The sequence below is a fragment of the Phallusia mammillata genome, chromosome 2 (assembly GCF_965637545.1).
Source record: "Phallusia mammillata chromosome 2, kaPhaMamm4.hap1.1, whole genome shotgun sequence".
Taxonomy (NCBI): domain Eukaryota; kingdom Metazoa; phylum Chordata; class Ascidiacea; order Phlebobranchia; family Ascidiidae; genus Phallusia; species Phallusia mammillata.
In genome coordinates, this window is record NC_137253.1 from 7870033 (window position 1) to 7895449 (window position 25417).

Genomic DNA, 25417 nt, shown 5'->3' on the forward strand with positions numbered 1-25417 from the left:
AACTGGTGTGGCCAACTGAACTTGCTTACATTACATGTTTTGTAACTTAACTAGTCTAAAGGAATGTTGTCATTTGCAGTAGGTGTTTAGTGGCAATGTATAAATTATGAAATCCCTTAGTTTGATCACTCACAAAATTATTCCTAAACTCTGTTAGTTTATTTACATTCAATACAAGTTCTTTACATAAGCACAAAAAAGCATAAAACATAAGCTGATACAAGATACACAGATATAGATATCGAACAAAAGTCCAAGACTGTTTTTGTGTATTTTGCTGCAATTTTATACAGGTAAAGAAAAAACATTAAAAAACGTTTGAGGGCAAAACTTGATAACAATTACATGAGCTAATAGTATGAAAGACAATATTTTTTTTTATATGACACAGTTTACATTGGTTAAAAAAGACATGAGATTTTAATGGGATGTTTGAAGACGTATAACAAAACGCAAAAACAGATGAAGACAGAGGTGATTCTTAAACCAAAATAACACAAATAGAACATTCTGCAATCAGCGTACCTACAGTAAGTAACATACAAATATATTACACACAGAGACATTTAGACAGCCAAGTCTGCCTTAAGTGTTGCAAACAAAAATTGCTACCTGCATAAGATAGAAGTTAGATAATGCTGCTTCGAACGATGCACATAACCTACCAGCCCACAAGCAGTAACAGCTACATAAATATTGATGTTTATTTGCGAGCAGTTTCATAATTAGCAACAAACCAGTCGCAGGTTTCTTTTAAAGCCTCCCCGATTGGTGTGAACTTAAAGTCTGGCAGATATCTTCGCAGTTTTGCATTGTCAGCAGTTTTCTTATATTGGCCATCAGACTTCGTTGTATCAAAAATCAGACCATTCTACAACAAAAAAATGACTTTATATACACTATACATAGACTTAAAAAGTAGTTTAATTGAGTTGAGTTTATTTCGCTTGGTAAAAAAAAAACATAGAAACACAATGTGCGAAAACAATCACCAAGCCAGAAATAGCTGAGCAACGTTAAAACATTTTGGAGCACAAAAAAGTGTCAGGCACAACTGGTGGATAATGGCTGAGTGCGCTACAGCTACAGCTACAATTGAAAACATAACTGCCAGGATAGTTATGTGCGTAGAATAATCTTGGTTCAGACATATCAACAATCAATGTGTTTATAATCAGTGCAGGTCTTGTATATACTTTTTTTCTTACTGCTTGTAAGGACCCCGTTTCAAACACAGTTGACAACTTACATTGATAATAACCACATCAATTGTTGAAATGTCTGCGCCAAAATTATTTTGTACATGTAAGTTTATTGACAGTTTTCAATTTTAAAAAATAAATGTAGTTAAAGATTGAAAAAAGTCAGAGCATTACTAAAAAAAGTCAGAGCATTACCAAACAAAAAAGGAAGACAGTAAAACAGATATAGGACTTGTTTTAGGAAAAATGTTAGGTTACATAGATAGGACCATTCTTACAGCAGTGCTCTGGGTGCACCACAAAAGACACCAAAAGTTTGTAAGCATGAAATGGTTTACAAATAAACAGTAGATATGAGAATAGTAGTAATTTGCATCAGACATATGTGTACATAACATATGTGTATCATTACGCATTAACCATCATTTCAAAACATTCTTACCAAAAAAATCGGAGCCAGTATATTTGTGTAAAACATAACGACGTTTTGACAAGTGCTATTGTCAAAACATTCTTATTCATTTTCTGACTTTTTGAGACATTTTCTCACTTTTACAGGTCATGTTCCCAGAACTTGAGCATATATTTACAAACCACATGTAAAAATTAAAGTTAATTCCCCCCTGAAGGTACAAAAATTCTCTCCAGGTGGAAACCACTGTATTTACTGTTGGCACATTTTTAGTTTGGACCATAACAAGCCAAACAGGGGAGATTTGTAGTGAATGTAATTACTACCACTTTCGGCAAAATCCATGTATTCTCCGCTATGTTTTCAACTTGAAAAAGAAACAAACATAAAAACAATAGAACTTAAATGTTACTGCTCAAAACACCTAAAGTTTGTAGTTTTTAAGGGTGTGGTATCGCTTGAAGCACTTTCCAGGATGAAGAGCTGGCTTTCTTTCACAGGTCTCACAATAAAACAACGTGGATTTTCTTTCTTTAGGGCTGGTACACACAAGACAATTTCTGTTATGACCTCTCTCAGCTTTTTCAATGAAATGTGGAACTTTTCGCAACCTTTCTTCATGGTCAGTACTGCTAGGCTTCCCTCTCCTTTCAGTGTTCCTCACGTCCCCAACCAACTGCCTTAAAAGTTCATTCCGATATTGGATATGGCGAGTAGGTCTTCCATGTATTTTTTTGAACAACAGAAAGGAATTGATGATACCTACTTCCAGCAACCAAAAGAACAGCTTTCTCCACCATTTCAGTGTCTTTCGTGTGAAAGAATAGGAAGCACAGTAGTGATCACTGCGGTCAACCGCACCCATGTTTGCAGTATAGTCGCAGACCACTACGGGCTTCTGCACTATTTCTTGTTTACTCTTTACATATCTCACACGGTCCTCAGTGTCAGCATTGTGGTATGTACTCAGCATAAGAACCAGTCTTTTATCCTGCCAGGCTAAGACCATCATGTTTTTGATAGGGTGTCGGAAAGCCTTGATTGCTTCTTTTTGTGATTTTCTTTTCTTTAATTCAACAGGCAGTCCTACCATGTTATTTTTTATAGTTCCAGTCAGGTGTACACTTCTTTGTTGGAGTTCATGTGCTAAGGTAGTGCTGGTGTAAAACCGATCTGTGTACAGGTGATAACCACTGCCTTCAGACTTCTCCAAAACCTGATCAACAAGGTGTAGGACAATTCCTGTAGTGAATGGCAAATGCTGATGAGCAAGGCTTTTCGATGTGGACTTTCCAAAATAGGGTTCGAAGGCAGAGATATAGCCTGTTTCGCAATCTGACAAAACATAAACTCTTAGACCCCACTTTGTCGGCTTCTGTGGATTGTATGTCTTGAAAGCGATTCTGCCTTTACATCCAACAGTGCTTTCATCAACAGCTATTTTTTTACCAGGAATAAAGTTTTGTAGACATTTGTCCTGAATGTTTTTCAGAATATTTTCCACTTTCCTTTTTCTTGTTGTTGGACCAGTTGTCGGTTGTGGAATTTCAAGACGCAACATCCAATGTATTTGCTCGAATCTGCGTCTTGAGAATACATTCAAAAAGAACGGAGTATACTCAGACCATTCCCGACTGAAATAGGCATTCACTGTTTTTTTCTCCATCAGTCCCATTTTTAATATAACTCCAAGATATGCTTTCATTTCTGACAGTGTAACGTCTTTCCACTTGTACCACATAGATGTGTTAGACACTGGTTTCTTCTCAAATTTAATGGCAGCTTGAGCATTGGTTGCAGTGATGATGTGACTCAACATATCGTCTGTTATGAAATTCTGAAAACATTCCAGTGCTGTTTTTGGCTCAGTGGCAAACTTACAACCACTGTTGGCTTTAAAAGGATAAGTTTGAAAGTTGTGATCATCAGCTTGCAAATTTTTCCAGCCTTGATCATCCGTGCAATCATCATCATAATCCACTACATCACCATCTGGAAATAAAAGAGCATCACTCTCACTGCCTTCATCATTTTCTGAATCACTTGGGTCAGAATCAGACACAGAAATGTCACTTTCTTCATCTTTATCAACATAGCTAATAATCATGTCAAGAGCAGCAGCAGCATCAAAAGTTCGCTTTGTCATATTGCAAATGTGTAAAATTATTTTCCTGAAAGTAACAGATCAGAAATAAGTCATAAGGATTTAATGATGTCTTGTAAACATGCAACAAAACATGGCAACCTATGCATTGACTAAACTTGTTGGTAAGCAGCATTAAACCACTGAAAAAACACTTTCTGTAATCGTCTTGTTTCTGCTTGCTACAAACAATGGTACAACAAAATACTATGTAAAAACATCCTGCAACAGTAAGTAGGTAATACTTCACTTTTCCATTTTACAAACAACTGCAAATGAAATGCATGCAAAAACATTTCACTATTGCACATAAAAGTGTCACTATTGCACAAAGAAAGCGACCACAAGCCTGCCACAAATAAGAAAAAAGGCTGGCAACAAGCTCAACGTAACAAAACACTGCGCCGGTCATATGACTGGAAACTAATTGATAAGCATGAAATCTATAGTTAGAGCTTTGTTCTATAGAAATCAGGTGAAAGTGTGTTAGACCGAAAAAACACAGGCATGGAAAAAAGTCATCCCAGGGATGCATATTTACATAATTTGTTTCTGCCTCTGTAGGTTGGATAACAAATGCAAACCTTAAAATCCATCGCCTCTGCAACCTTCTCTGCTGCTTCTTTGATAGAAGTCTCATCCTCCTCTCCAACAGATAGAATGATTGGTTCAGTCTCTTTGTACTCACGAAGAACCCACACAATCAAGCGACCCAGGTCTCGGGAATAAATGAACTGACGAAGTGGTTTTCCGGTACCCCACACAGTAAGAGGTTTACCTGTGAAACCGTAAAATAGCAATACAAGTTGTGAAAAAATCTGTTTTAATTTTATAATTTTTTTTATTATTTAATTTTTTTTTCCGGAAATCCCAGAAACCCAACAAAAAATATTGCTGACTTTTTCCTGCTGTATTATGTAATTGCAATGGCTAAAATTAGTTTATTTTCGCTGTAAGCATCTATGTAGTAATTTTGTCGATTTAAACCACCTTTGTAGTCTTGACAGACAAGTTTTGTATTTTTGCGAAAGTAAATGCGTTTTTTATTATGTTGGGTTTAAATTTGAAAAAGTACTAAGCAAAACTTCAAAGAGCATTTGAACTAAAAACATTGAACAAAAAGTTAGCATGAAAAAAATGAACTGAAATCAGGGTATGAATTCGTCCAAAACATTTCAACAATGGCTATAAACCGAGAAAATTGGTTGTAAACTCACCCTCCTTTTTTGCTTGGTAAACCTTATGGATAAGACCAGGCAAAACATGTCCTTCTTCAAGATTAAAGTTGTCTTCTGGTCCAAACACATTGGTGGGAATTACTGATGTATAGTTACGCCCATGCTCTTGGTTGTAGCCGCGATTCATGATGTCTATCATTCTCTTTGCATAGCTACAGAGCAAAAATAAGGCATGGTTACTTAAATAGTAGTGATGGGACGTTACCACATTTTACCGAGTACGAGTACCATGTGTATATACCTTCGATACGGATTACTGAGTCCGAGTACCAAGTACTTAAATATAGAGTTGAACTTATTATACTAGCTAATTTATCTGGCATGGCCAGGGTACATGCACCACACACACATACAGAAGCATGTAGAAAAATGTGATTTCCACAGGTTTTTTTCGTGATTTTGTGCTGTCACAGGCAAATTTTGGCAAAATCACCTGTTTTCTTATAGTGTAAGCCGGCCTTCAGTATCCAACAGTGGTATTGAAAACTGCTTAGTTTGCCTTAAGGCAAAGTATTTATACCGAGTTTGAGTATCAATACCACTGAAATCAGTGGCGTATCCAAGGGGGGGGGGGGGGGGTTTGTGGGTCCGGACCCCCCCCTTTTCAAAAAGTTGTGCGAAAATAAAATAGGCCAAAATCGTTCCGTTTACCACTGCCTGATAACAGTGAGTCGTTATCTCAAAGACAAGCTAGATAGCAGCGGCGAAATCAGAAAACTACGCTAAAATTACCTGTTTTTCCTGTCAATTAGATGGGTAGAGAAACCGCCAATTTTGGAAAAAGTGCTTTGCCGCATAACGCATCGTTTTGAACGACGTGTGACGTCATTAGGGATTTCCCCCAAAAAAATTGTTGGACCCCCCCTTTAAAAATTTCTGGATACGCCCCTCACTGAAATCATTCAGTACCATTGATACCAAGTACCGGGTACTCGTCCTATCACTATTAAATAGTCCTAGTCACATGTCACCATTGTATAATAAATTTTACAGGTATTTAATGCATATAAATTAAATAACATATCTCAAAAAATCATTGGTCTTTTTTAATCTATACTTTTTTTACTTTTAGCTGCCAAAAAAAATACGCGGCACCTGTGGATTAAAAGTCGTTTTTGTAAATATCAGTCTGCAAAAGATACAATAAAAAAGTGCAGTTATTCGAACATACATGAACACAATACCAAATTAAACTATACCTGTATCCATAATTAGAGTCATGTGGTGGTCCATTGTGTACCATAGTTTCATTAATTGGATATGTGGTTTTGTCAGGAAATATGCATGTGGATAAACATGACACAACATGTTGCACATTGTTTTCGTGCGCAGTTCTTAGCACGTTGTCATTAATTATGATGTTTTTCCTCAGAAACTCGAGATTTGCCTGCAAAAATCATGTTGTACAACTGTCAATCAATAGAGTTAAGGTATAAAAAATATACATGGCATTTAGTATGTCAAAACATTTTACACCTATTTTTTCAGGGTTCAAAGCTTTTAATTGTTTTCTATATCATTGATAAAGTCAGGCAAATAACTTTAAGCTTTGCTTCTTGAAACAATTTAAGTGCAAATTTATGACAATAGAAAATCACAGCTGATATTACAATGCAATTGAAATTAGGCAAACTTTAGCTTGTGCTCTGCATCAGGGGTGTCAAGCATGCAGCCCATGCATGTCAAACATGAAACAGAGTTTTTATCTTTTAGCTATGTGTTTCACTCAGGTTGATTACCCTGTCAGACCAGTGAGTTCACATGATACAATCATTTTCTACTAGTGATATATGCAACGTTTTAATAGGAAGATCGAAATAATCATCTTTATAATCAGCAATTGCGATCGTTGCGTTGCTATATGCCATTGTTTTCACACACAAAAATAAGTACAGTTGTGTGTTTTTTTCAATCTACTATATCTGTTTGTTATTTGTCATAATATTGCTTTCTAATTTCTGGTAATATAAAATAAATTTCCCAGGACCCAGGAACAAAATTTACCGGGAAATCCCAGGAAATTCTCCTCGAAACATTCTCAGAAGGGAACCCCAGTTTAAACGTAATTGTTATATATTCTGGAAAGATATACAGCATTCAAACTGTCATCTCCCTTTTCTGCTCACAATAGCTTATTAAAAAATACCTATCCAAAGCAGCCCTACCTTCAAATTTCCGAACAGTCCTCCCACTTTTGCAGCAAGGTGAATAACGTGAGTTGGTTGAAACATCGCAAACATAGCACGTGTGCTTTCCAAGTCTGTTAAATCTCCATCCTTGCTTGTTGCATAGATCCATTTTTCTCCTTTACGCTGTTCCCCGTTTTCAACTGCGTACTTTATTCCATTGCCAACGAGTCCTGAACCGCCAGTCACAAGAATTACTTTTTCTTGATAACCGTTTTCCATGTTTTTTCTTTCCTTTCTTTGCAAACTGACGCAAATTCAAATGCACAAAACGTGTGTCTATGCCAATAAACACGTTAAGAATGAACGAACACCACACAATAGACACCACAAATGTAAAAAAACGCCACGATAAAGCAAACCACAAAAAAATGCCACAAAGTCAATTTCCGTGCCACGTTGCGTAGCGAAGCGGAACCATAAACATTTCTCCCAAATCGTTATGTCACAGTGAAATCGTATTTGTTTTGATCAATAATGGCTCGATTTTAACCCTTTTCAACTACTTCTTCAAAGATTTTTTTCAAATTCGAAGAAAAAAACGTAATAGCCTTTATATGACTATATTTCAGGAAATAAGGTCGCTCAGTAAAAGAACACATAGCGACACTATTGCATTGAGCAATCAGCAATCGTTAACCGGATATAGCTGCGCAACGTAGAAACATTATGGAGCGCAAAATAGTAGAGGACACAATTGGGGCATCATGATTTAACTTGGTATAGTACACTGCATTACAAAGCGTTTGCCTATGTGTCTGGAGAACATTTCGACTGTTTGAACTAAATTTTAAATCCAAAAACGCCTATATTTTGTGCTCAGGAACTGCTAATAGGCTAGCACCCAAACCAAAATAAAGAACAGAAGTAAGAAATGCACAAAGATGTTTGACGACAGGCAACAGTGCATACCATTGCTTATATTCCTACATTAATATTACCTATAGCAATAAAATAAATAGATAGCGGTCATAGTTTAAAGATTATTCATACAAAACATAACATAAGTTTATGTACAATGGTGATGTAAAAAAACAGGAGTTTCGTACATCCGTAAAACATTTTTTACTCAGATGTTTATTACAGCACTCTGCGGATTTCATTTCAGTTCTCCGCAATGAGTGCCTTGATCGGTAAGTCTCCCAATTTATTCCTGCCCATGGATTTCTTGACAGGTACATTCCATTTAAGTTAGCTTCATAACAGTACTTTCCTTTTCCGTACCACCATCCTCCATTATGGTCCACGGCACAGTTCTGACTATAAGACCATCATTGTCCCTATCGTTTGTTGAAAATGGTTTTCCATTGTGATATGCAAGAGCATCACCTACAAATTCTGGTGAAAGTTTGCCGTTATTTAAGGCAGAAATCTACTTACCAGCGGTTCCATTATATCCACTTATGTTCAGCTTGTAATTGGACTTTTCTTCGCCAATGCTAAAGTGTCTGCAAAATAAACTTTGTTGGCAATCTTTGCAACGCATGATGATATTTATTATAACAAACACTTAATTTCCATAATTAGATTTTGGCAGCAAGTTTGACACCAACCCTCCACAATATTAGCCCTGCCCTCAACTGACCTGTACTTCGCGTATACTGTCACGTTGTCGTAATAAGTCATATCAATGCGAAGTTCGTAGTTTGTAAAAAAAGTAAGACTGTGGAGATTTTCCAGTCCTGAAAACAAAATGATAAAACTTTTATCAAATTTCAAAGAAACATTTTTTTGTGCTGTGCTATAAATTAGGGTTTTTGCTGTTATACCCATCCAATAGTATTCTGACAAAACGCCAACCCCATTTTTATAGAATGCCTAACTCTGCTGGAAATTGACAGAGTTGTCAAAACGTCTTCGTATGTAAATTTTCAATACCTATAGGTGATGTGAAATAGTCATATATATGTGTAAATAATTATGAAAAACTACAAACAAACGCCACCATCTCTTTCTTCTTCTGGAATGAAATTCGACAAAAATTATGTCATTACTTGTTTCACAAAGTTATCAATTTTCGATCCATCCCAGTGACGAAGCGCTTCATTAGAAGCAAATAAAATAAAAAACAACCAAGATATGCGAATCTTCTTTATTTTCCTACCTAACCAGAAGTTTTTTGACAAATCTCCAAAGCCTGTTTTGTACCAAGCCCAGTTTCTCCGGAAGTTTACCAAATTGTCCACGCGCCAAATCTCGTTTTTCCATGCTTAAACTTTTGCCCCCAAAAATCCATGTTTCCATATTTTTCCCCTATAATCTGTTTTATGTGCGGTTATAAAACACAATCTTGGGGAACGATATTTCCCCCCATAGTACCTAGATATATACAAATAATTGTGTACATAGCCTATATATATATTCTTATGTCCATAGAAACGCATGCCTGTGCAAATTTTAGCTAGTAGTTTGCACAAATCCATTCTGTACGACTTTCGGAAATACAAATTCCAATTTTGGCGTACTTTGAATTAATTGACTACTACTGCTGCAATCCGTTTGTAAAAGTTGTAGCTGCAGCCAAGAGAAGCACGCGCTGGTAATCAAGTACCAATTTATTACGTGATGGAGTAGCTATTGGTACGGGTTCTTGGAAAACTTCAGTCGGGAGACGGATGTCTGAAAAGTTTGAAATTAACATCCAGTTGCCACCGTCGGTCATCTGATCACAATACACTGTCATAGCCTGTAAACATCATCGTGAAAAGGAAAAATCGTATAAACTCCGCTGGTGTTTGCTTGTTTTCGAACATCCTGGCAGCTCGTAGGGAACTCAGGAGCTAAATCCAAATGTTTCTTTTAAGTTCTTTGCAACAAGGTATAGAGATGCAAATATATTTAGGAGATATTTAAAACCTTAAGGAAGAACCTTTACTCTTGCATGTGGTTTGTAAAGAAGTCAATTGTTCTGGCATGGGCTGCAAGTCAATTCAAGGTCCCAATTCTGATGTCTTTACTTGCGTATAGTCTATTTACTTTGTTGTACATACACTCTAAAAAAAATGAATGAAGTTTGAATGAAATTTCCTGCCAACCTTTCAAAGACTGAACCGATTTGAATAATTTACTTGATTCATTTTTTTAAATGAATGGAAAGATTGAATTCAGCAGTTTTTAATCTTTTTTTGAATGATCTGTTTTATTGAGATTTTTGAATGATTAGAATAGTTGAAATCTCACATGAAAAGTCTTTTAAATACTGAAATCTTCAGTGGTGTCTTTTTATTGTGAAACGAAATGCATAAGACACATCACGTGTACACCGACACACATCAGAGAGGCAGTGATCACAGCACATTGTGTCAAAAATTGAAACAGTGCACTTCAAATAGAAGCAAACATTTTTTCAAATGCACACAAGTCTGACCCTTCTGGCCAAATGTCACTGGTGATTCCAAATTAAGAAAGAACTCGTCAGGTTAAACCTTTGGCCCAACGATACCAAAACAAATAACAGAAAAGTATCATCCTTCCGTTTCATGTTGAGAGATGGCATTTGAACAGGTATAATGCTGATAGATTCTCTGTAAAAGCAAAATATTAGCAGTTGGTTAGTGCTAAATGCTCCCTTATTTCGAACAATAGTTTGTCATAAACCCACAACACACATTGTTATAACAATGTACAAATCAACATTTTATGCTTTTTATCGCAGTGTTTATTTTGCAGATGTTTTCATAACCCTTTTCCATCATTGCTAAATCAACGTTTAAAACAGGTAGAAATAATGTTAGACATCTATTATCAATACACACAGAACACTAGTGCCAATACTTAAATAAAATAAAAAGTATCTTACTTTTCATCTCTTCTCCAATTGTCAATTGAGCTCTTTTCGTTTGATAACAATAACAAGCCCTTGATATACAGTGAGCAAATTTCCTTTTCTTTCATTTTCTTTATATCGCATCCACTTAGATGTAACCTTTCTCATTTTACCGACTATAACACCAACAATTTACTGAGTTACCGAGTATTGCTCTTCCAGGAGTTTTATTGTAAATAATCGACGTTTTTTTACAATAAAACTGCTGGAAGAGCAATACTCGGTTAAACTTTATGCCTGGCAGCAATAGCCTATTTCAATTCCAAAAACCGTTTAGCAGCATATTCGCGCACTTTCGCCATATAACGGCGGCCAGATACTAAGGCATGCTGGGCAACTTTTGAGCGAGGGGAGTTCGTGAGGTTGGAATGCATTGTTAGCCATAATTCAATTATGACCTCACCAACTAACTGGCCAATCGGAGCGCCTTCTCATTTCTCTGCGATTGGCGCGCAAATTCATAGTAGGAAAAAAGGGAATCTCGCAACCAATAAAAAACTTTTTTCTCGCAATTCGGGTACTGTGAATGAAAACTTCACACAACGACGCCGTGAAAGATTGAAAAAGACTTGTATCTTTCAAAAGATTCACAAAAATGAATGAAGTTTTTTTAGAGTGTATGGAAGAAGTATATTTTTAATGTTTAAGGAAGGATTTTGTCAAAAAAGGTGTCAAACATTGCTTCAGTAAAACCCAATTCTATCATGATTTTCGCACTTCTGCATAAATATCAAACTTGCTTTACCAAGAAATCTCTTAGTCAAGTTTTAACTACATGACTTTGTTTAGGGAAATAATGTTCTTTTTCACACTTTTTGAAATATTTGAAGCGGGATAATAAACCCATGGGCAGTTGAAAGGCTATGTATGGTACCGGATCATGCCATATCTTTTGAATATAACGGTAACGAGATTTACTACGAACCCAAATCGCTTTCACGCTTCCTACAGGCCTAGTAGCACTTCTCAAACTGCCAAGTATTTTCATCTTTTAAATTGGTAAGTCTAGTGTAAGTTATTAATGTTGAATGTACAGGATGCTTCTCCACCGAGTAATGCCTCACTAAGCAAGGAAAGAGGCAAGAAAAAAGACGTAAAAGAGACTTAGTGATGTGTAAGATGTTTTGTTGTTTTAAGTGTAAGAAACCTGTAGCTGGGGTCGTAACGATTCAATTTTTAAAGCGATTTTGATTTTGCGATTCAAGTCTCATCAGAACAAAACACTGTTTTCATCACCAAATTGTATGATGTACGGCAGAAGTAATATACATGGTAATGTTTGTGTTCTTTATAAGCTATTGGTGCCGTGTTAATACAAAAAGACCACATAACAGAGAGATATGATCGATTTAAATAAGGTTTAAAACTTTTTTTCGGCAAAATACTTTCCTAATCTTACCTTTCCACTTTGCTTCAGTTGAACTGTTGATTTGTTTCAACAAGTTGGTCTGCAAACCTGGAAAAAGGCGATGAATAAATTAGATCGTACGAATAAATTAGGCTGATTGGGGTCACCTCAAGTTGGCGGGTTCATGGCACCAGAAAGGTTCCGCTGGCTTAGAGGAAGCATTGTAGTTTTAGTTTCGTTTTGCGCAATGGCAACTTTTCATGTCGCTATTTCGAGATCATTCACTCTACGCAACCTTTTCGCGTCGGTATAGCTTGGGATCAATCATTTCGCGAAAACCATTGTGTAAAAGTGTTAATGAGGTGGGAGGAGTTTTTTAAAATCCCCACAAAACACAATTTTCTAAAAACGTCCCTAATTTTTCTCTCGTTTAAAATGCTGGTGATGTAAATCAAAATATCAACACACTTAAGGTTTGAGTTCGCATAACCTTTACATAAGTATTTGTTCGTGCCCCTCAGTTCGAAGCAAACAACTTTTGCAAAAATTTTAAATCTTGAATGTTATAACACAGTGTAAAAATGAGATGGTCCAATCTTACCACGTGTTGTTTCTATTTCCACTTTAGCAGAAATCTGGTGAAAAAGAAATGGGTTAGTTAGTGATGTACCGACATTTCTTCATGTTTTATAAACAATATACATATCGTTAAAAAAGTTTTTATTTTATTGAGTCTTTTGGGATATTTTTCGCAAAAGTTTTCTAATGGAAAATGACACAGTGTGAAGCGGAAAATCGCATTAGCGTCGCAATTAAATACTGACAGGTTTTTTGTACATCTTTGTCTTGAGAAAAATATGTGTTTTAAGTTGGTTGAGGTAAAATCTACAACGCGGATCTCAAACACGCGGTCCACGAAATAATTTTACAAGCAACGTGTTTTCCCGGAGTCAAATACAGTGCCCGATCACAGATTAAACCCATTATTAGTCATGGCTTAGATTCGACGATTTTTAAGGGTGCTCGTAGTGGCCTAAAATAGTTTTAAGAATCAGCAAATGCTATTATTGCGTCAATTTTTTCATTGTAGCGTCCATGTATACCTTCGTTTTTCAACATAGTGATTTAGCACCGCTGGTATTTTCACTATAAGTTTACTATTTTTTATATCTTTATGTTATTGATTACATTACAGCAATTTTTGTGGTTAATGGTACGAATACACAATATTTCTGTTTTTGCAATATTTTTGTCAACAAAAGTTCCATAAGTGTGGCTCCAGACTTACTTAAAGTATTTTTGCTTTAGTTTATGACCCCTGATCTACAGTGTAGTAAATATAATTGCAACTTAAAACAGCTTTAAACGAAAACCCTGTTGGGCGCCGAAACATAGCACCTTTATAGGGATTCAAATTTGTAAGCGTTCCCACATTTTAAACTCAGTCCCAATGCGGAGATGCTTTTAAAGCCCGTATTGAGACCGAATATGTAGTTTACCAACAAGCCTACATTAAAGATATACAGATTTTATTACGTACACAACAATTAAAAATATATAATCCATTAGCGTGCACACAATTAGCATTTAGCCATTTATTTATTATGTTTGTGATTTTTAAAAATTGTAACCAGGACGTAGCCCTGCAACCGGCAAAATGCCCAGTCCGAGTTCTTTGGTGGCACAAAAGTAACTCGTTTACCAAATCGCTTATAATTCAGGCCTCTTTATAATTCAGGTTAACAAAACATTATGTCAAGACAACCAAAAACAAAAGTCAGATCCACAAAGGTAAAAAGTTATAACTAAAATTTGGAGTTCAACTTGAACTTAAACAATCCTAATCCTACCTACCATAACATTGCTCTTCCATTTCCATACCAGGCTGGTCTCGGTTCTGTGCCCTCATTGTCTTTAGCAGTTGCTTGTAAAATATATTACCCAAACAAAGTATAACTCTAATTAGCAGTGCTTTTTTATGCTTTAATTAGGCCTGGAATAGTTACAGAGCGTTGTGTTTTCTATGAAGGCTGTCTTGACCTTTCTAGTTCCGCGTAAAAAAGCATAGTCAGAATTATTTTTAAACCGGACGGGATTTCCCACTAGCATATAGAATGACGATGATTTACCTTTTAATGACTCTTTATTGCTGCCGGGTGTCATTTAAAGAAAAGCATGAGCTCAAGATAAATATACTGGCTCTAATTTTTTTGCTCAGATTATTTTTATGGTTTTTTAAGAAAATACTAAACTTACTATAAGTGGTTTACCAAACTTAATTGTTGTATGTGTTGTATAGTAAAATACATAATTCTGTCATATGTGTTCTACACAAAGTGGTAATAATTAAGAACCGAAATTGCGGCCCAATCCCGAGAGTACAAGCCCGAATCCTCATCGAACCTAAACTCGGTGAGAAATCCTAACAGTAATTTCGGGCCCATTTCTCCTTTGTTGTTGGATGGCAAAAGGACGTAGTGTTTCACACACTCTTTCAAAAAGCGAACTTTATGCAAACAATCTTGGTATTCAGTGATAACCGTTTGCATATTAAAATCAAAGCTGTACTAATGCAGAAATCGTCTAAGTTCGCGTATGGCCGTATGCTTAACAGACGATTGCGATTTAGAAAGCAACATAGCGAGTAAAGAACAACACGTAGTAAGTTAAATTTTTAGACGAACATTGCGACATATGCAAACAAGTTAGACAGCCTACGTGATATTCTGATTAAATGTTAATGGCTCCTTGCGAAGTTCATGGTCATAAACGTTACATACAAAAGAAAGCAACAAAGCGAGTAAAGAATAACACATCAGCAAGTTTAAACATGTACACGCGATACGGACAATCGTGGCGGTGGCAGCGTTGAGCCTGTGACTGACTAAACTTGGTACCACGAAGTTATGATGTACATCCGCGATTCTTCTGATAAGGTAAAAATGCCAAAGTAAAAGTAATATCATAATTATTTCACAAACAATTTTTGCATTAATTTTGAAACAAGTAGGGGTTTTAAATGTTCAAATTTGGGTTTCAAATGATTAAAACAAATACGCTTTCACTTATGTGACAAATGTGACACCGCAATTTGAAAACATGTAGTTTTGTTACGCTTGGCGAAGCGACGTTGAAAGTTTTAACGGAAAGTGGCTTAGTAGCATTGTTTGTAAAACAATTATGATATTACATTTTTGCATCCTCAAAAAAATCACGGCTGTACATCATCACTTCGTGAAACAAAGTTATAATCAGTCACTGACTTCCGTCGCCAAGAATGACCGCAAGCATGTTGAAACTTGTGTTATTCTTCACTCGCTTTGTAGCTTTCTTTCGTATTAAAACGTTTATGACCATGAACTTCGCAAGAGGCCATTAACATTCAATCAGAATGTCACGTAGGCTGTTTATCTTGTTTGCATGTGGCCGAAGGAGTTCGTCCTGGTCTGTTGTAATGTTGACCTTCAAATTTGCCTTGTGACGGCGTCTTTTGTGGCAGGGTAAAAATATGTTGTTCCAACTCTAATCTGTAACCGTGTGTCTGGGCGCCGCACAGCATTAAACAGCCGTGAAGGCATTTACAAATTCGTGTTGATGAATAGTAGGAAATTCATTGCACCATGAAAAGAAATGTAGTAGGCCTTAAATATAGTTTAAATATATTGGCAGCGGCCAAAATATCTTTTTCTGGTATTCGGTTATGTGCATTGGCCAGTAGAATGGTAATAATTGCTTTTCAAATTATTGGTATTATAGTCGTAGTTTATCGTTAAACCTAAAAACAAAGAAATTTTTTTTACCTTATATAATATACGACGTTTTATTTGTTCGGCCAAGTCAGCTACAGATATGCGAGAATCGATTTCATGCAACAAGCAAGATGTTGCATCATCTCTTAGTATTGGGCAAATGTTGCGAAATCAAATACTCATAAACAAAGATTTACAACTTGGTCGCGTTGCTACTTAATTCTTCCGCAAGGCAAGTCAGTTTGCTTTGATACTGCGACAATGCGATTACGTATTTATGTCTAATGCCAAAAACAGATATTACACATTTACAGATGTTTTTTTAATTGCTGAAATTGTAACTAAGTTACTTTCGTTTTCGTTTCCTCAAAAACGATTTTTCTGGTAACCAGATTTTGTGTATGTGCGAGAATGTCCAAATTAGAGACGCACGGACCAACAAACGGTAAGATATAATGAACATTTTAATTCAAAAATTTGGTTGTTGAAATAATCGAAAAGTTGCTGCGAACACAAAAGTTCAGTCTGGTGCTCTGATTACTGCTGCAGGTGAGGAGTTTAGATGAGAAAAATAAAGTGAAATTTCTTATACTCTCGTTTAAATGCCACGAATTCGTTTAAACTCGTAATTACTGTAGTTCACTCGTTTTTATAACACGCAGGTTGTTAATCCATCGGGTTTGCGTTTGCAAAGGCACTGTAATCGAAATAGAAAAGTTAAACAAGATTCTATTATAAAAAGTTTGACTCGATTCCAAACCATTTAGCCAAAAAACTTTGATTTTGGTCATCGATAGTTGACTCAGAGAGGCGACACAAGAGTGGTTTAAACTGGAAAAGAGTTTTTATTTGTTTCAATGCAAAATCGGAAAGCGATCAAAGGTATGAGGAAGAACTGAGAAGAATTGAAAAGCAACGAGAGGAGTTAATTCAAAAAGCACGGCAGGATGAAGGTATTACTTCTCGTTTTTTTTTTGATGCAATATTGTCAATGTAAAGTGTGGATAGGACAGATCTGGAAAAAACTTCTAGTGCGAGAAACAGATTCTTTTATTGAAGCAAGTTAAATGCACGTTAGAAACGCGTATTTCTGTAGATATATCGACCAAACACAGATACAATAAAAAAATGTAATGTACCCAATTTTATTAGTCCAGGGCTTCAAATTGCTCAGATTGCAATCACAGTTAACTAAGCGTTGCAAAATTTGTGATTGGCAATTAGTAAAATAAATAAATAAAAGAACGGGAAAAAGGTCTAAAGATGTCAAGATGTACTTCAACCATAGACGCGTACATTGTAAGACCAAAACGCAGAAATTTAAAGGCCAATGAGTTTGACGCTTATTGTACCTAAATGTTGATACACTTTTGCCTTCCTAAGGGACTCATCGTAGGCAAAGCATAGCCAGGGGTCGACAACTTATGGCACGGGTGTCAACTACTTTTTGACATAATTAAAACTATCATATTGCTTGTTTTGAGTTTGTTATAAAGTCATGATAAGCCAGTATATACGTTCAAATCCGTCTGCTTTTGGATTACTATTCAAACATATGGCACAAAACAACCATTACAGTTAAATGTGTGTGCACGCAAAGTCATTATCAGTTTGACTAAACAAAAAAATTGGCACGCGGCTTTTGAAAGGTTGCCGACCCCTAGGATTTCCTTTAATAAACAAAGGCTCCTCAATTCCACGTAACACTATTGTTGCGTCTTTAATTGTCGCAATAAGTCCTATCGTAATTTCCCCTTTGTTTAGCTTGTCCCTTTACAATATCTCGTCTCCCAGCTCAATCTATATTGTCGAAGCTCAAAACAAATATTAACCTTGGAGTGCTTTAAACAGATCCTATTCATTTGAGGGCAACCGCTGAGGTCACACACAATGACGGAACCACCTCGGGGCATTTCTCGTTGTATGCTACCGCTCCGGATGATAAAGTGAAAGAACTTAAAGCTCAGTTACCGCCCTACGCACAAGTGTTCGGAAGGAGAAACAAACAAACAACATCAGAAATCAAGAAATAATTTTTTTTCATTTTAACACAGATTTAAAATTATGTTTCAAATTGTTTTCACTTATACCACATTAGATTTATTGCTTTGATTTTATTTTGTTTCGGGAAAAATTTAAAGCATTTAAACAAATTGCGTGCAATTTTAATTGTTTTTCGACTGCATCATCTTTAGTGCTTATATGCGCACCGTTTTGCATTTTTCACCAATATGACGTACATATCGATACAGTTGGCAGCATGTGTATGAGAATTTTTTTGATTGCAGGTTGTATACTTAGGTATATAGTGGAGTGGTTAAGGCTAAAAACGCTGCAATGAATTTTACATTTGCACCTACAGCACACTTTGATTTGGACAGGACCAACAAAAGAGTCGAAGAAATTCACAAAAAAACGCTACAACTGAAACTAGAAACCATGCAGATTGAAGTGGATACCGTTAAGGCGAGCCAAGGTATTGGTTTAGTTCATTATATTGTCGCTACGTTTCTGGGCATTACATTTAAGATTACGACGCAACATTTGCATCAAAGACACAGAGACAGTACTATTGTTTTTCTTTTGAACTACTAGTTCGATACCCTACATCATTTGTTTCAATGCCCTGTTTTCTCTTTAAAGGAAAGACTTCATTTTGTTTCACTGGACCAGAATATCATGAAGACGGAACTATCACTGGTGAACCAGTTTTAGAAATGAGAACGTCTGGAACCGGTTTAAAACAAATCGCAAATGCCCTGAAACAGCAACATCAATACCAAAGCTTGAAATACAAATAATTTTAAAAAATCAAATGAAGGATTAAACAAAAATTCTTTGTATGCTACTAATTGAAAAAATAATGCAATTTTCACCAAAACCAAATGTCTTACTTTTACAATTTTATTCTAAACAATATCTTTGTAAATATGCTACATTTACTGGAAGTGTTCTGTGAAAATCTCTCGTTATTGTGACGGCATTGTCTTTTGTGTTTTTATTTGATTTTAGGTTTATGTTCGTGTGTGTTAAACCGGATAGCTGTAAATCTATCCTACAGAATGCAAAAAAAATGTTTCATAACCATTTTACATAACGAAGTCGTTTATTACGTAATTATGCCGCAAATTAACGTACGTTATTGGTTTTAGTTTTTCTGTTTTTCATTCAGTTTTTGTTTAATTCTGAATTTTTAACGCAAAATTTCAAACTTGCAAATGCGGCATAAAATAATTTTTTTTAAGGCCGGTTGTAAGTGTACGACAGTGTTTCGAATTTCACGAAAATTTTAAAATTTTAAAAAATTAAAAGTTTTTGTGCTTTAAATTAATTTCTTATGTTTTTCTGTAAGGTTAACCATAGATTCGGATTGAAACCTGTTGAGTGTAAAAAATGGGAAATGGATCTGTAAAGCAAGAAATCGCCGAAGCGGAACACGAGAAAGCGCTGCAGGAATATAAAAGAGCACGTTTAGAGCAGGCTCACACTCAACTACAACAGGGTAAAAACTTTTGTTATTGTAAGGCTCTTAAGTTATTTTCGAACTTCTGTTTGTTTGTTGCCAGACCAAGTTCATTTGAGGATTAGAGAACCAAGAATAAATCATAATGGTAGAAGGGTTGGAAGACAGCAAGTCTACTACGATGGTCCAAACTACGCCCAACCATATGCTTTAAAAGTAGTTGACATCAACAGTCGGGCTATGACATGGTACCAGCATCAAGCTATCGCACCAGAACAAAGATATTATCAAAATTAGCGCCAGATGTATTCATAAAACTTGACCGCTAAATTGTTTAGCCTTTGATTTTTTGCATTTTGAAATCATTTTGTATGTGTATAGTGTGGGAAAATGTGCATTAACAAGTGCATTAAAATGTGCATTAACTACTTGAAACAAATGACTTGAAAGATATTCGTAAGAACTACAAGCCATTAGTCCATTTACTGTTCAATTTTATTTTTTTAAACTAGTTAGTGTTTACTCGTATTTACTTCTTGCATTAGATTGAGTATGCACGTATTCCAATTTGCAAGTTTTGCGCACCCGTCTAACGGAACATTGTTAGTATAAAGCATTTTCCATTTAAGCATGTTCAACGTTCTCCCGTATTTGACGAAAAAACGATTTCCTAATACGTTCTATTTTTGTATTAAATGATTTTGTTTTTTTACATTCCAGAAGGTTTATAGCTTTTGTGCTGTTGTGTAATTTTCCACTAAAGTTTTATAATGGGAAGCGGAAGCAGCAAGAAGTTAAAGAAAGTCCGAAGGGAAGCTTGGAGACTTGAAGCGGAAAATCAACGCCGGGAGGTTGCGTTGCAGCGAGAAATACAAAGTATGGCCGCATTTTTTTGTTTTTTTTATTTTTACTTTTTTGTTTGTTTCTCATTTTTTGTGTAACGTTGTCAAAATGGGAAATGTGTTACCTTTCTGCTTAACTTTTTTTTTCTCCGAACTGTTTGCTTTCTATCAGTAATGGGGAAAAATGTGCTTTTAGCGGTTGAGTTACTTGTTATTCTACTTACCAAGGAATTTAAAAAAATGTATTTCCAAGCTGCAGTGCCGGATTAAGGCCGGGGATGCCCAAATAACTAGAAAAAATGTATTCCATACAATGGTAAGTTATTTCAGGTCTGGAGGGTGAATGAAGATAAAATATGGAATTATGTTGTACTATCTGTGCAGCATTTACTTTACTAAAAATGACGTTCAATTTCCGATTTCAATTCCGAGACACCAATACATTCTCAGTTATGATTCTTAGTAAAGTTTCTGTGGTGCCCTTAGATGCCCTATAACACGTGGTTACAATCTTGTTAGTTTAGTATTTTTTCCGGATGCTTTCTAACCCATTGCAGTTTGATTTTTAGTACTAATGTTTTATTGTTAAGGTACTTAATTGGGAACAAAATGGGGATATAGGGGCGGGTTGAAAACCTTGTGTGAACAATTCGATGCAGCAACTATCCACCACACAATGCTTATAATAACTTCAGCGTTTAACACCATTTAACACAAAAACAACTTTTTGTACATTAAGATCAACGAACTGAAATCACCCAAAGAGTCCAGGGAGGTCGTTACGTTCTTGATGTGAAATCAAACGCTCCCGATTTCATACAACTTGCTCAGAACTATGAAAATCAAGAAGGACCAGACTTACAACCATTTCTCCCAATAGAATATTAATGATCGGCTCATTTACAGTAAATGACCCACAAAATAAACACTTTAAACTCTACTAAATGTGCATCCGAGTTTAATGTAACCTATTAATTTAGAATTTGATTTTCGTGTGTGTTCCAATATCCAGCAGGCGAGTTTCGTTTTCACTCGAACCCTTTTGGGTTCTTTTGGTTAAAATTTCAAACGTCTGTTTAAACGTCCGTCTGTTTACTTTTTTGGTTAAATTTTATTTTATTTTTTCAAACGTCCGTCTGTTTACTTTTTTGGTTAAAATTTCAAACGTCTGTTTAAAAAATAGTTTTCTTTGTCGCAAAAGCAAAAAATAATGCTTTGTCAATTACAATAAAGATAATAGTTGTTCGTTTGAAACAATAAACCTATATACGGGGTCCGTTATAGATAAGTCTTAGAAACCACTGTTTTAGAGGGTAAAATGACGTCCATTTACCCCATACAACATTGGTTTCCAAACTTTCTACTGTTTCTGACTAATTTGCATCAAAACTTGTATGTAGCCCACAGTACTCAGTGCTATACCTATAACATGTTTTAAAACAACATTAACCTTGCCAAAATAAACCAACAGAGAGCTTATGAAAAGTTAGAGAACTAGAGCAACCTTTTGCTGCTAACTGTTACTTGGGGTAGTTGAAGTTATTTCGTATCCGGCTTTATGAATGCACGATTCGCATTCTTGTGTCGAAATGCTATTTCATTTCGGTGCTACATAAACCGGGCTAATTTTGTTTATTTCATTCAATTGATTTGTTCTCATGTAAAATACAACACTAACGTTATATACTACTTGTACGTTTCTTGTCGCGTTAAACCATTCTGTTTAATGCTAGGTCTATACCAGTGGTTTTCAACCCGTGCGTCGCGACACCCGTGGGGGTCGTTTACCATTTTGCTGGTGGTCGCGCAGGCTTTTGATGAAAACATTAACAAGCAAAAAAGTGGTGTATACAAAACAAAGTGTTTTATATAGACTTGGATTTAACCGACCTGACATAACGCTCTAGGCTCTAGTTGGTTTTGTCCAGGTGAACCGCAGTCAGTGTATTTGCGTATAAACCTTCATCACAACAATGTCTTTAGTGGCAGTAACTATAAACTCTTACAATCAACGACTATCTTGGTCAAATTTATTCAGAGCCGATAATTTTGGACTCTTCTACCGACGTTGCGTAGTTGGATTAAAAAAAAATAAAGATAAATAGACCTAAAACGCAGAGTATTTGGAATGCAACCAATTAGCAAATGCCACACTCGCAACATTTTTCCAGATTTGCCACTCAAGCGTTTGATATACGTTTAGTTTATTTTAAATTTCAGAACTACGTATAACAATGGTTCATTAATAACAACATTACATTATAGTTATACAATATGCATGCTATATTTGTGTAAAATGCAAAATAGGAAAAAAACATGAATGCAGAAACAATATTTGTAACAGCAAAAACCAAAAGAAACAGTGGTGAAAATTTTGTAATTTTTATGTCAAAAAAGTTACGAATTCCTAACAATTAGACCACAATTCACAAAAACCAATGTTTCTACTTGTGTAATAAACCTTTGGCGCTTCAAAAGACAAAAAAATGTTTTGAATATACTAAAAAATACACGAAAAAAGTATGATTTTCAGATTAGTCTAGTTTAAACCTGCCAACAAAAATCAAATGTTTAATTCTTTAAGTCCGTTTTCAAAAACTATTTACAATAAGTTTGAATATATTGTGCGAAGATATACATTTATTCCGTGTAAATAAACAAACACATATTCAACACAGTCATCAGTTAAGGTCAAACGTGTTGCCTACTTATTTGCGAGCAGTTTCATAATTAGCCACAAACCAGTTGCAACTTTCTTTTATAGCATCATCAAACGGTGTGAACTTAAAGTCTGGCAGATATCTTCGTAGTTTTGAATTGTCTGTCGTTCTTTTAATCTGACCATCTGACTTGGTTGTGTCAAACACATAAACTATTTTTCCAGAGGCGAAGGCAGTTTTACAATAAAAAGATAACATGTTTTTACACAAGTTGTTTTTTGTGTAGTGATGAAAATACAAAGCATTAAATTTTAGGCATAAATTCTGAATTAAACCGTAATGCTTATGATTAAGTGTAAAAAATTGCATTTTAAATTTAGCGTTTTATTCTGTGTCCTGGATTTACTCGTCTTGCCTGTATGTGCGTCAGGGATAAAAGCGTCGAATTTCCGTTTATTTTATGTGTGTCAGGAAACCAATGTATTCAGCTGTTCTGCCAACGTGTTTTAATATCCGGACTTATTTCGAAGTATTGTCCTCTTATAGACTCGTGCCACGTGTCTGTGCTTATTACACGATTTTGCACCCATCCCCTTCCCCATCGCTTATCAATTTTAGTTTTTCTCTACATACGTTACGTTACTTTGTTGTTTGCCTTTTTTCGGTCCTGCGCCAAGCCTAATCTTGGCAAAAAGTCCGTTCGCTATTGACTCAAAACACTGTTATCCCGAAAACCAGTCAGCTCAAAAAGCACGTTAACGACCCTAGGTAGCTAATTACCTATAAATTAGATCCCCAAACAGTTTGCTACAAAAACATGATACTTACATGCATGTTTCCGAACAGTCCTCCCACTTTTGCAGCAAGGTGAATAACGTGAGTTGGTTGAAACTTGGCAAACATGGCACGTGTGCTTTCCAAGTTTGTCAAATCTCCATCCTTGCTTTGCACGAAGATCCATTTCTCTCTAATACGTTTTTCCCCGTTTTCAACTGCGTACTTAACGCCATTGCCCACAAGACCTGAACCGCCAGTGACGAGAATTACTTTTTCTTGTTGTGAGTTTTCCATTCTGTTTACGCTTTTTATTATTTATCGAGTTTAAATATACAACCTGTGTTGCACTGTTATGTATTTTATGACCTAAGCATTGAAACAAATAAAAAGTGTTACTGAAGGTAGCCTATTTAGCTGAGCATTAATTTAATATCATTGAGATTATGGTTGTTTGGTAACTAAGTACGCACCATTAAAACTATGTCTGACTTTGACCAACAACTGCCCTAAAACACATAAACTACACCTTCTGAGCAAAAACAAATTTAAGTTGGTTTCCTTGAATACTGTAAGTAAGCGTTTTTGGTAAAAAAAGAGACTTAGCCCACGGCTTATTGCACATGAAATAAAAAACGATATATGCTTGGTAGACTCCAAAATAACCAGGCTTTAATCCGAAGTCAAATGAATTCACCACAGTGGTTCGATCTCTCTAGGCGTTTTCGGTGTAGAAAAAAACTACATCCTTGTTTATGGTAAATTATTTGCACGTAATACTCACCGACAGAATCTGAACACGAACAAGCAAGTTTAACCTTTGGATGTAAGTTATCATGCGTTTTAAGGTAGCAAATATTTGTAAGAAGTGTTTCAAATCCAAATAGTTTACTTTTTGATATCCGCAACATTAAAACTAATTATGATTTCAAATACACACCATTAAAACTAAGTTAATTATCGCTGACTTTGACCAAACTGTATTAAAACACATAAACTTCACCTTCCGAGTATAAATAACTTCTAATTTGTTTGCGTCAATAAGTAAGTATTTCACATGAAAAAAGGGAATTTGCATTAGCCCAAGGCTTATTGCACATGAAGCGTAGAAAAACGAGACATGCTCGGTCGGTGGACCTCAAATAACAAGGTCTTAATCCGAAGTCAAATGAGCTGATTCAAATTCTTTGGGCGTTTTGTGAAAAAAAATCCTTTTTAATACTGGTAAATCATTTACACGTAAAACTCAATAAACACGAACCAAACACAATGTAAGTTAACATGCGATTTTAGGTTGTATACATTTGTGAGACGTGTCGTGGAATAAAGCGTACGTGAATAAAATTAAAAAAAGATATTTTTTTATTTTTTTTTAGTTTATTTGAAAATTTATTGTGATAATTAACTAGTGTATTTTCTGTCGGATGTTTTTTCGCCACTTGTCGACGTTATTCTGGCGTCAAAATCTCAACGATTTTAAATCAACTGTAGTGTACACTTCAGTGACTCTCAAAAATTTATTCTTTTGCCTCTTGGCAAATTTCGAAGAATTGCAAATTTACATTTTGCTTAAA

General features: G+C 35.5%; 1 protein-coding gene and 1 pseudogene across 1 annotated transcript; both read right to left on the reverse strand.

The window, feature by feature from the left end:
• Positions 1-137: 137 nt before the first annotated feature.
• On the reverse strand, positions 138-7582 carry LOC145213544 (GDP-L-fucose synthase-like). Its single transcript, XM_080081857.1, has 5 exons — positions 7161-7582; positions 6195-6382; positions 4975-5147; positions 4342-4535; positions 138-871 (listed from the first exon to the last, which is right to left on the reverse strand). The coding sequence occupies exons 1-5, from the start codon at positions 7401-7403 to the stop codon at positions 704-706; spliced, it is 966 nt and encodes a 321-aa protein (XP_079937983.1). The 5' UTR covers positions 7404-7582; the 3' UTR covers positions 138-703.
• A 517-nt stretch (positions 7583-8099) lies between these two features.
• Positions 8100-14264, reverse strand: LOC145212904 (microfibril-associated glycoprotein 4-like; annotated as a pseudogene).
• Positions 14265-25417: the final 11153 nt, after the last annotated feature.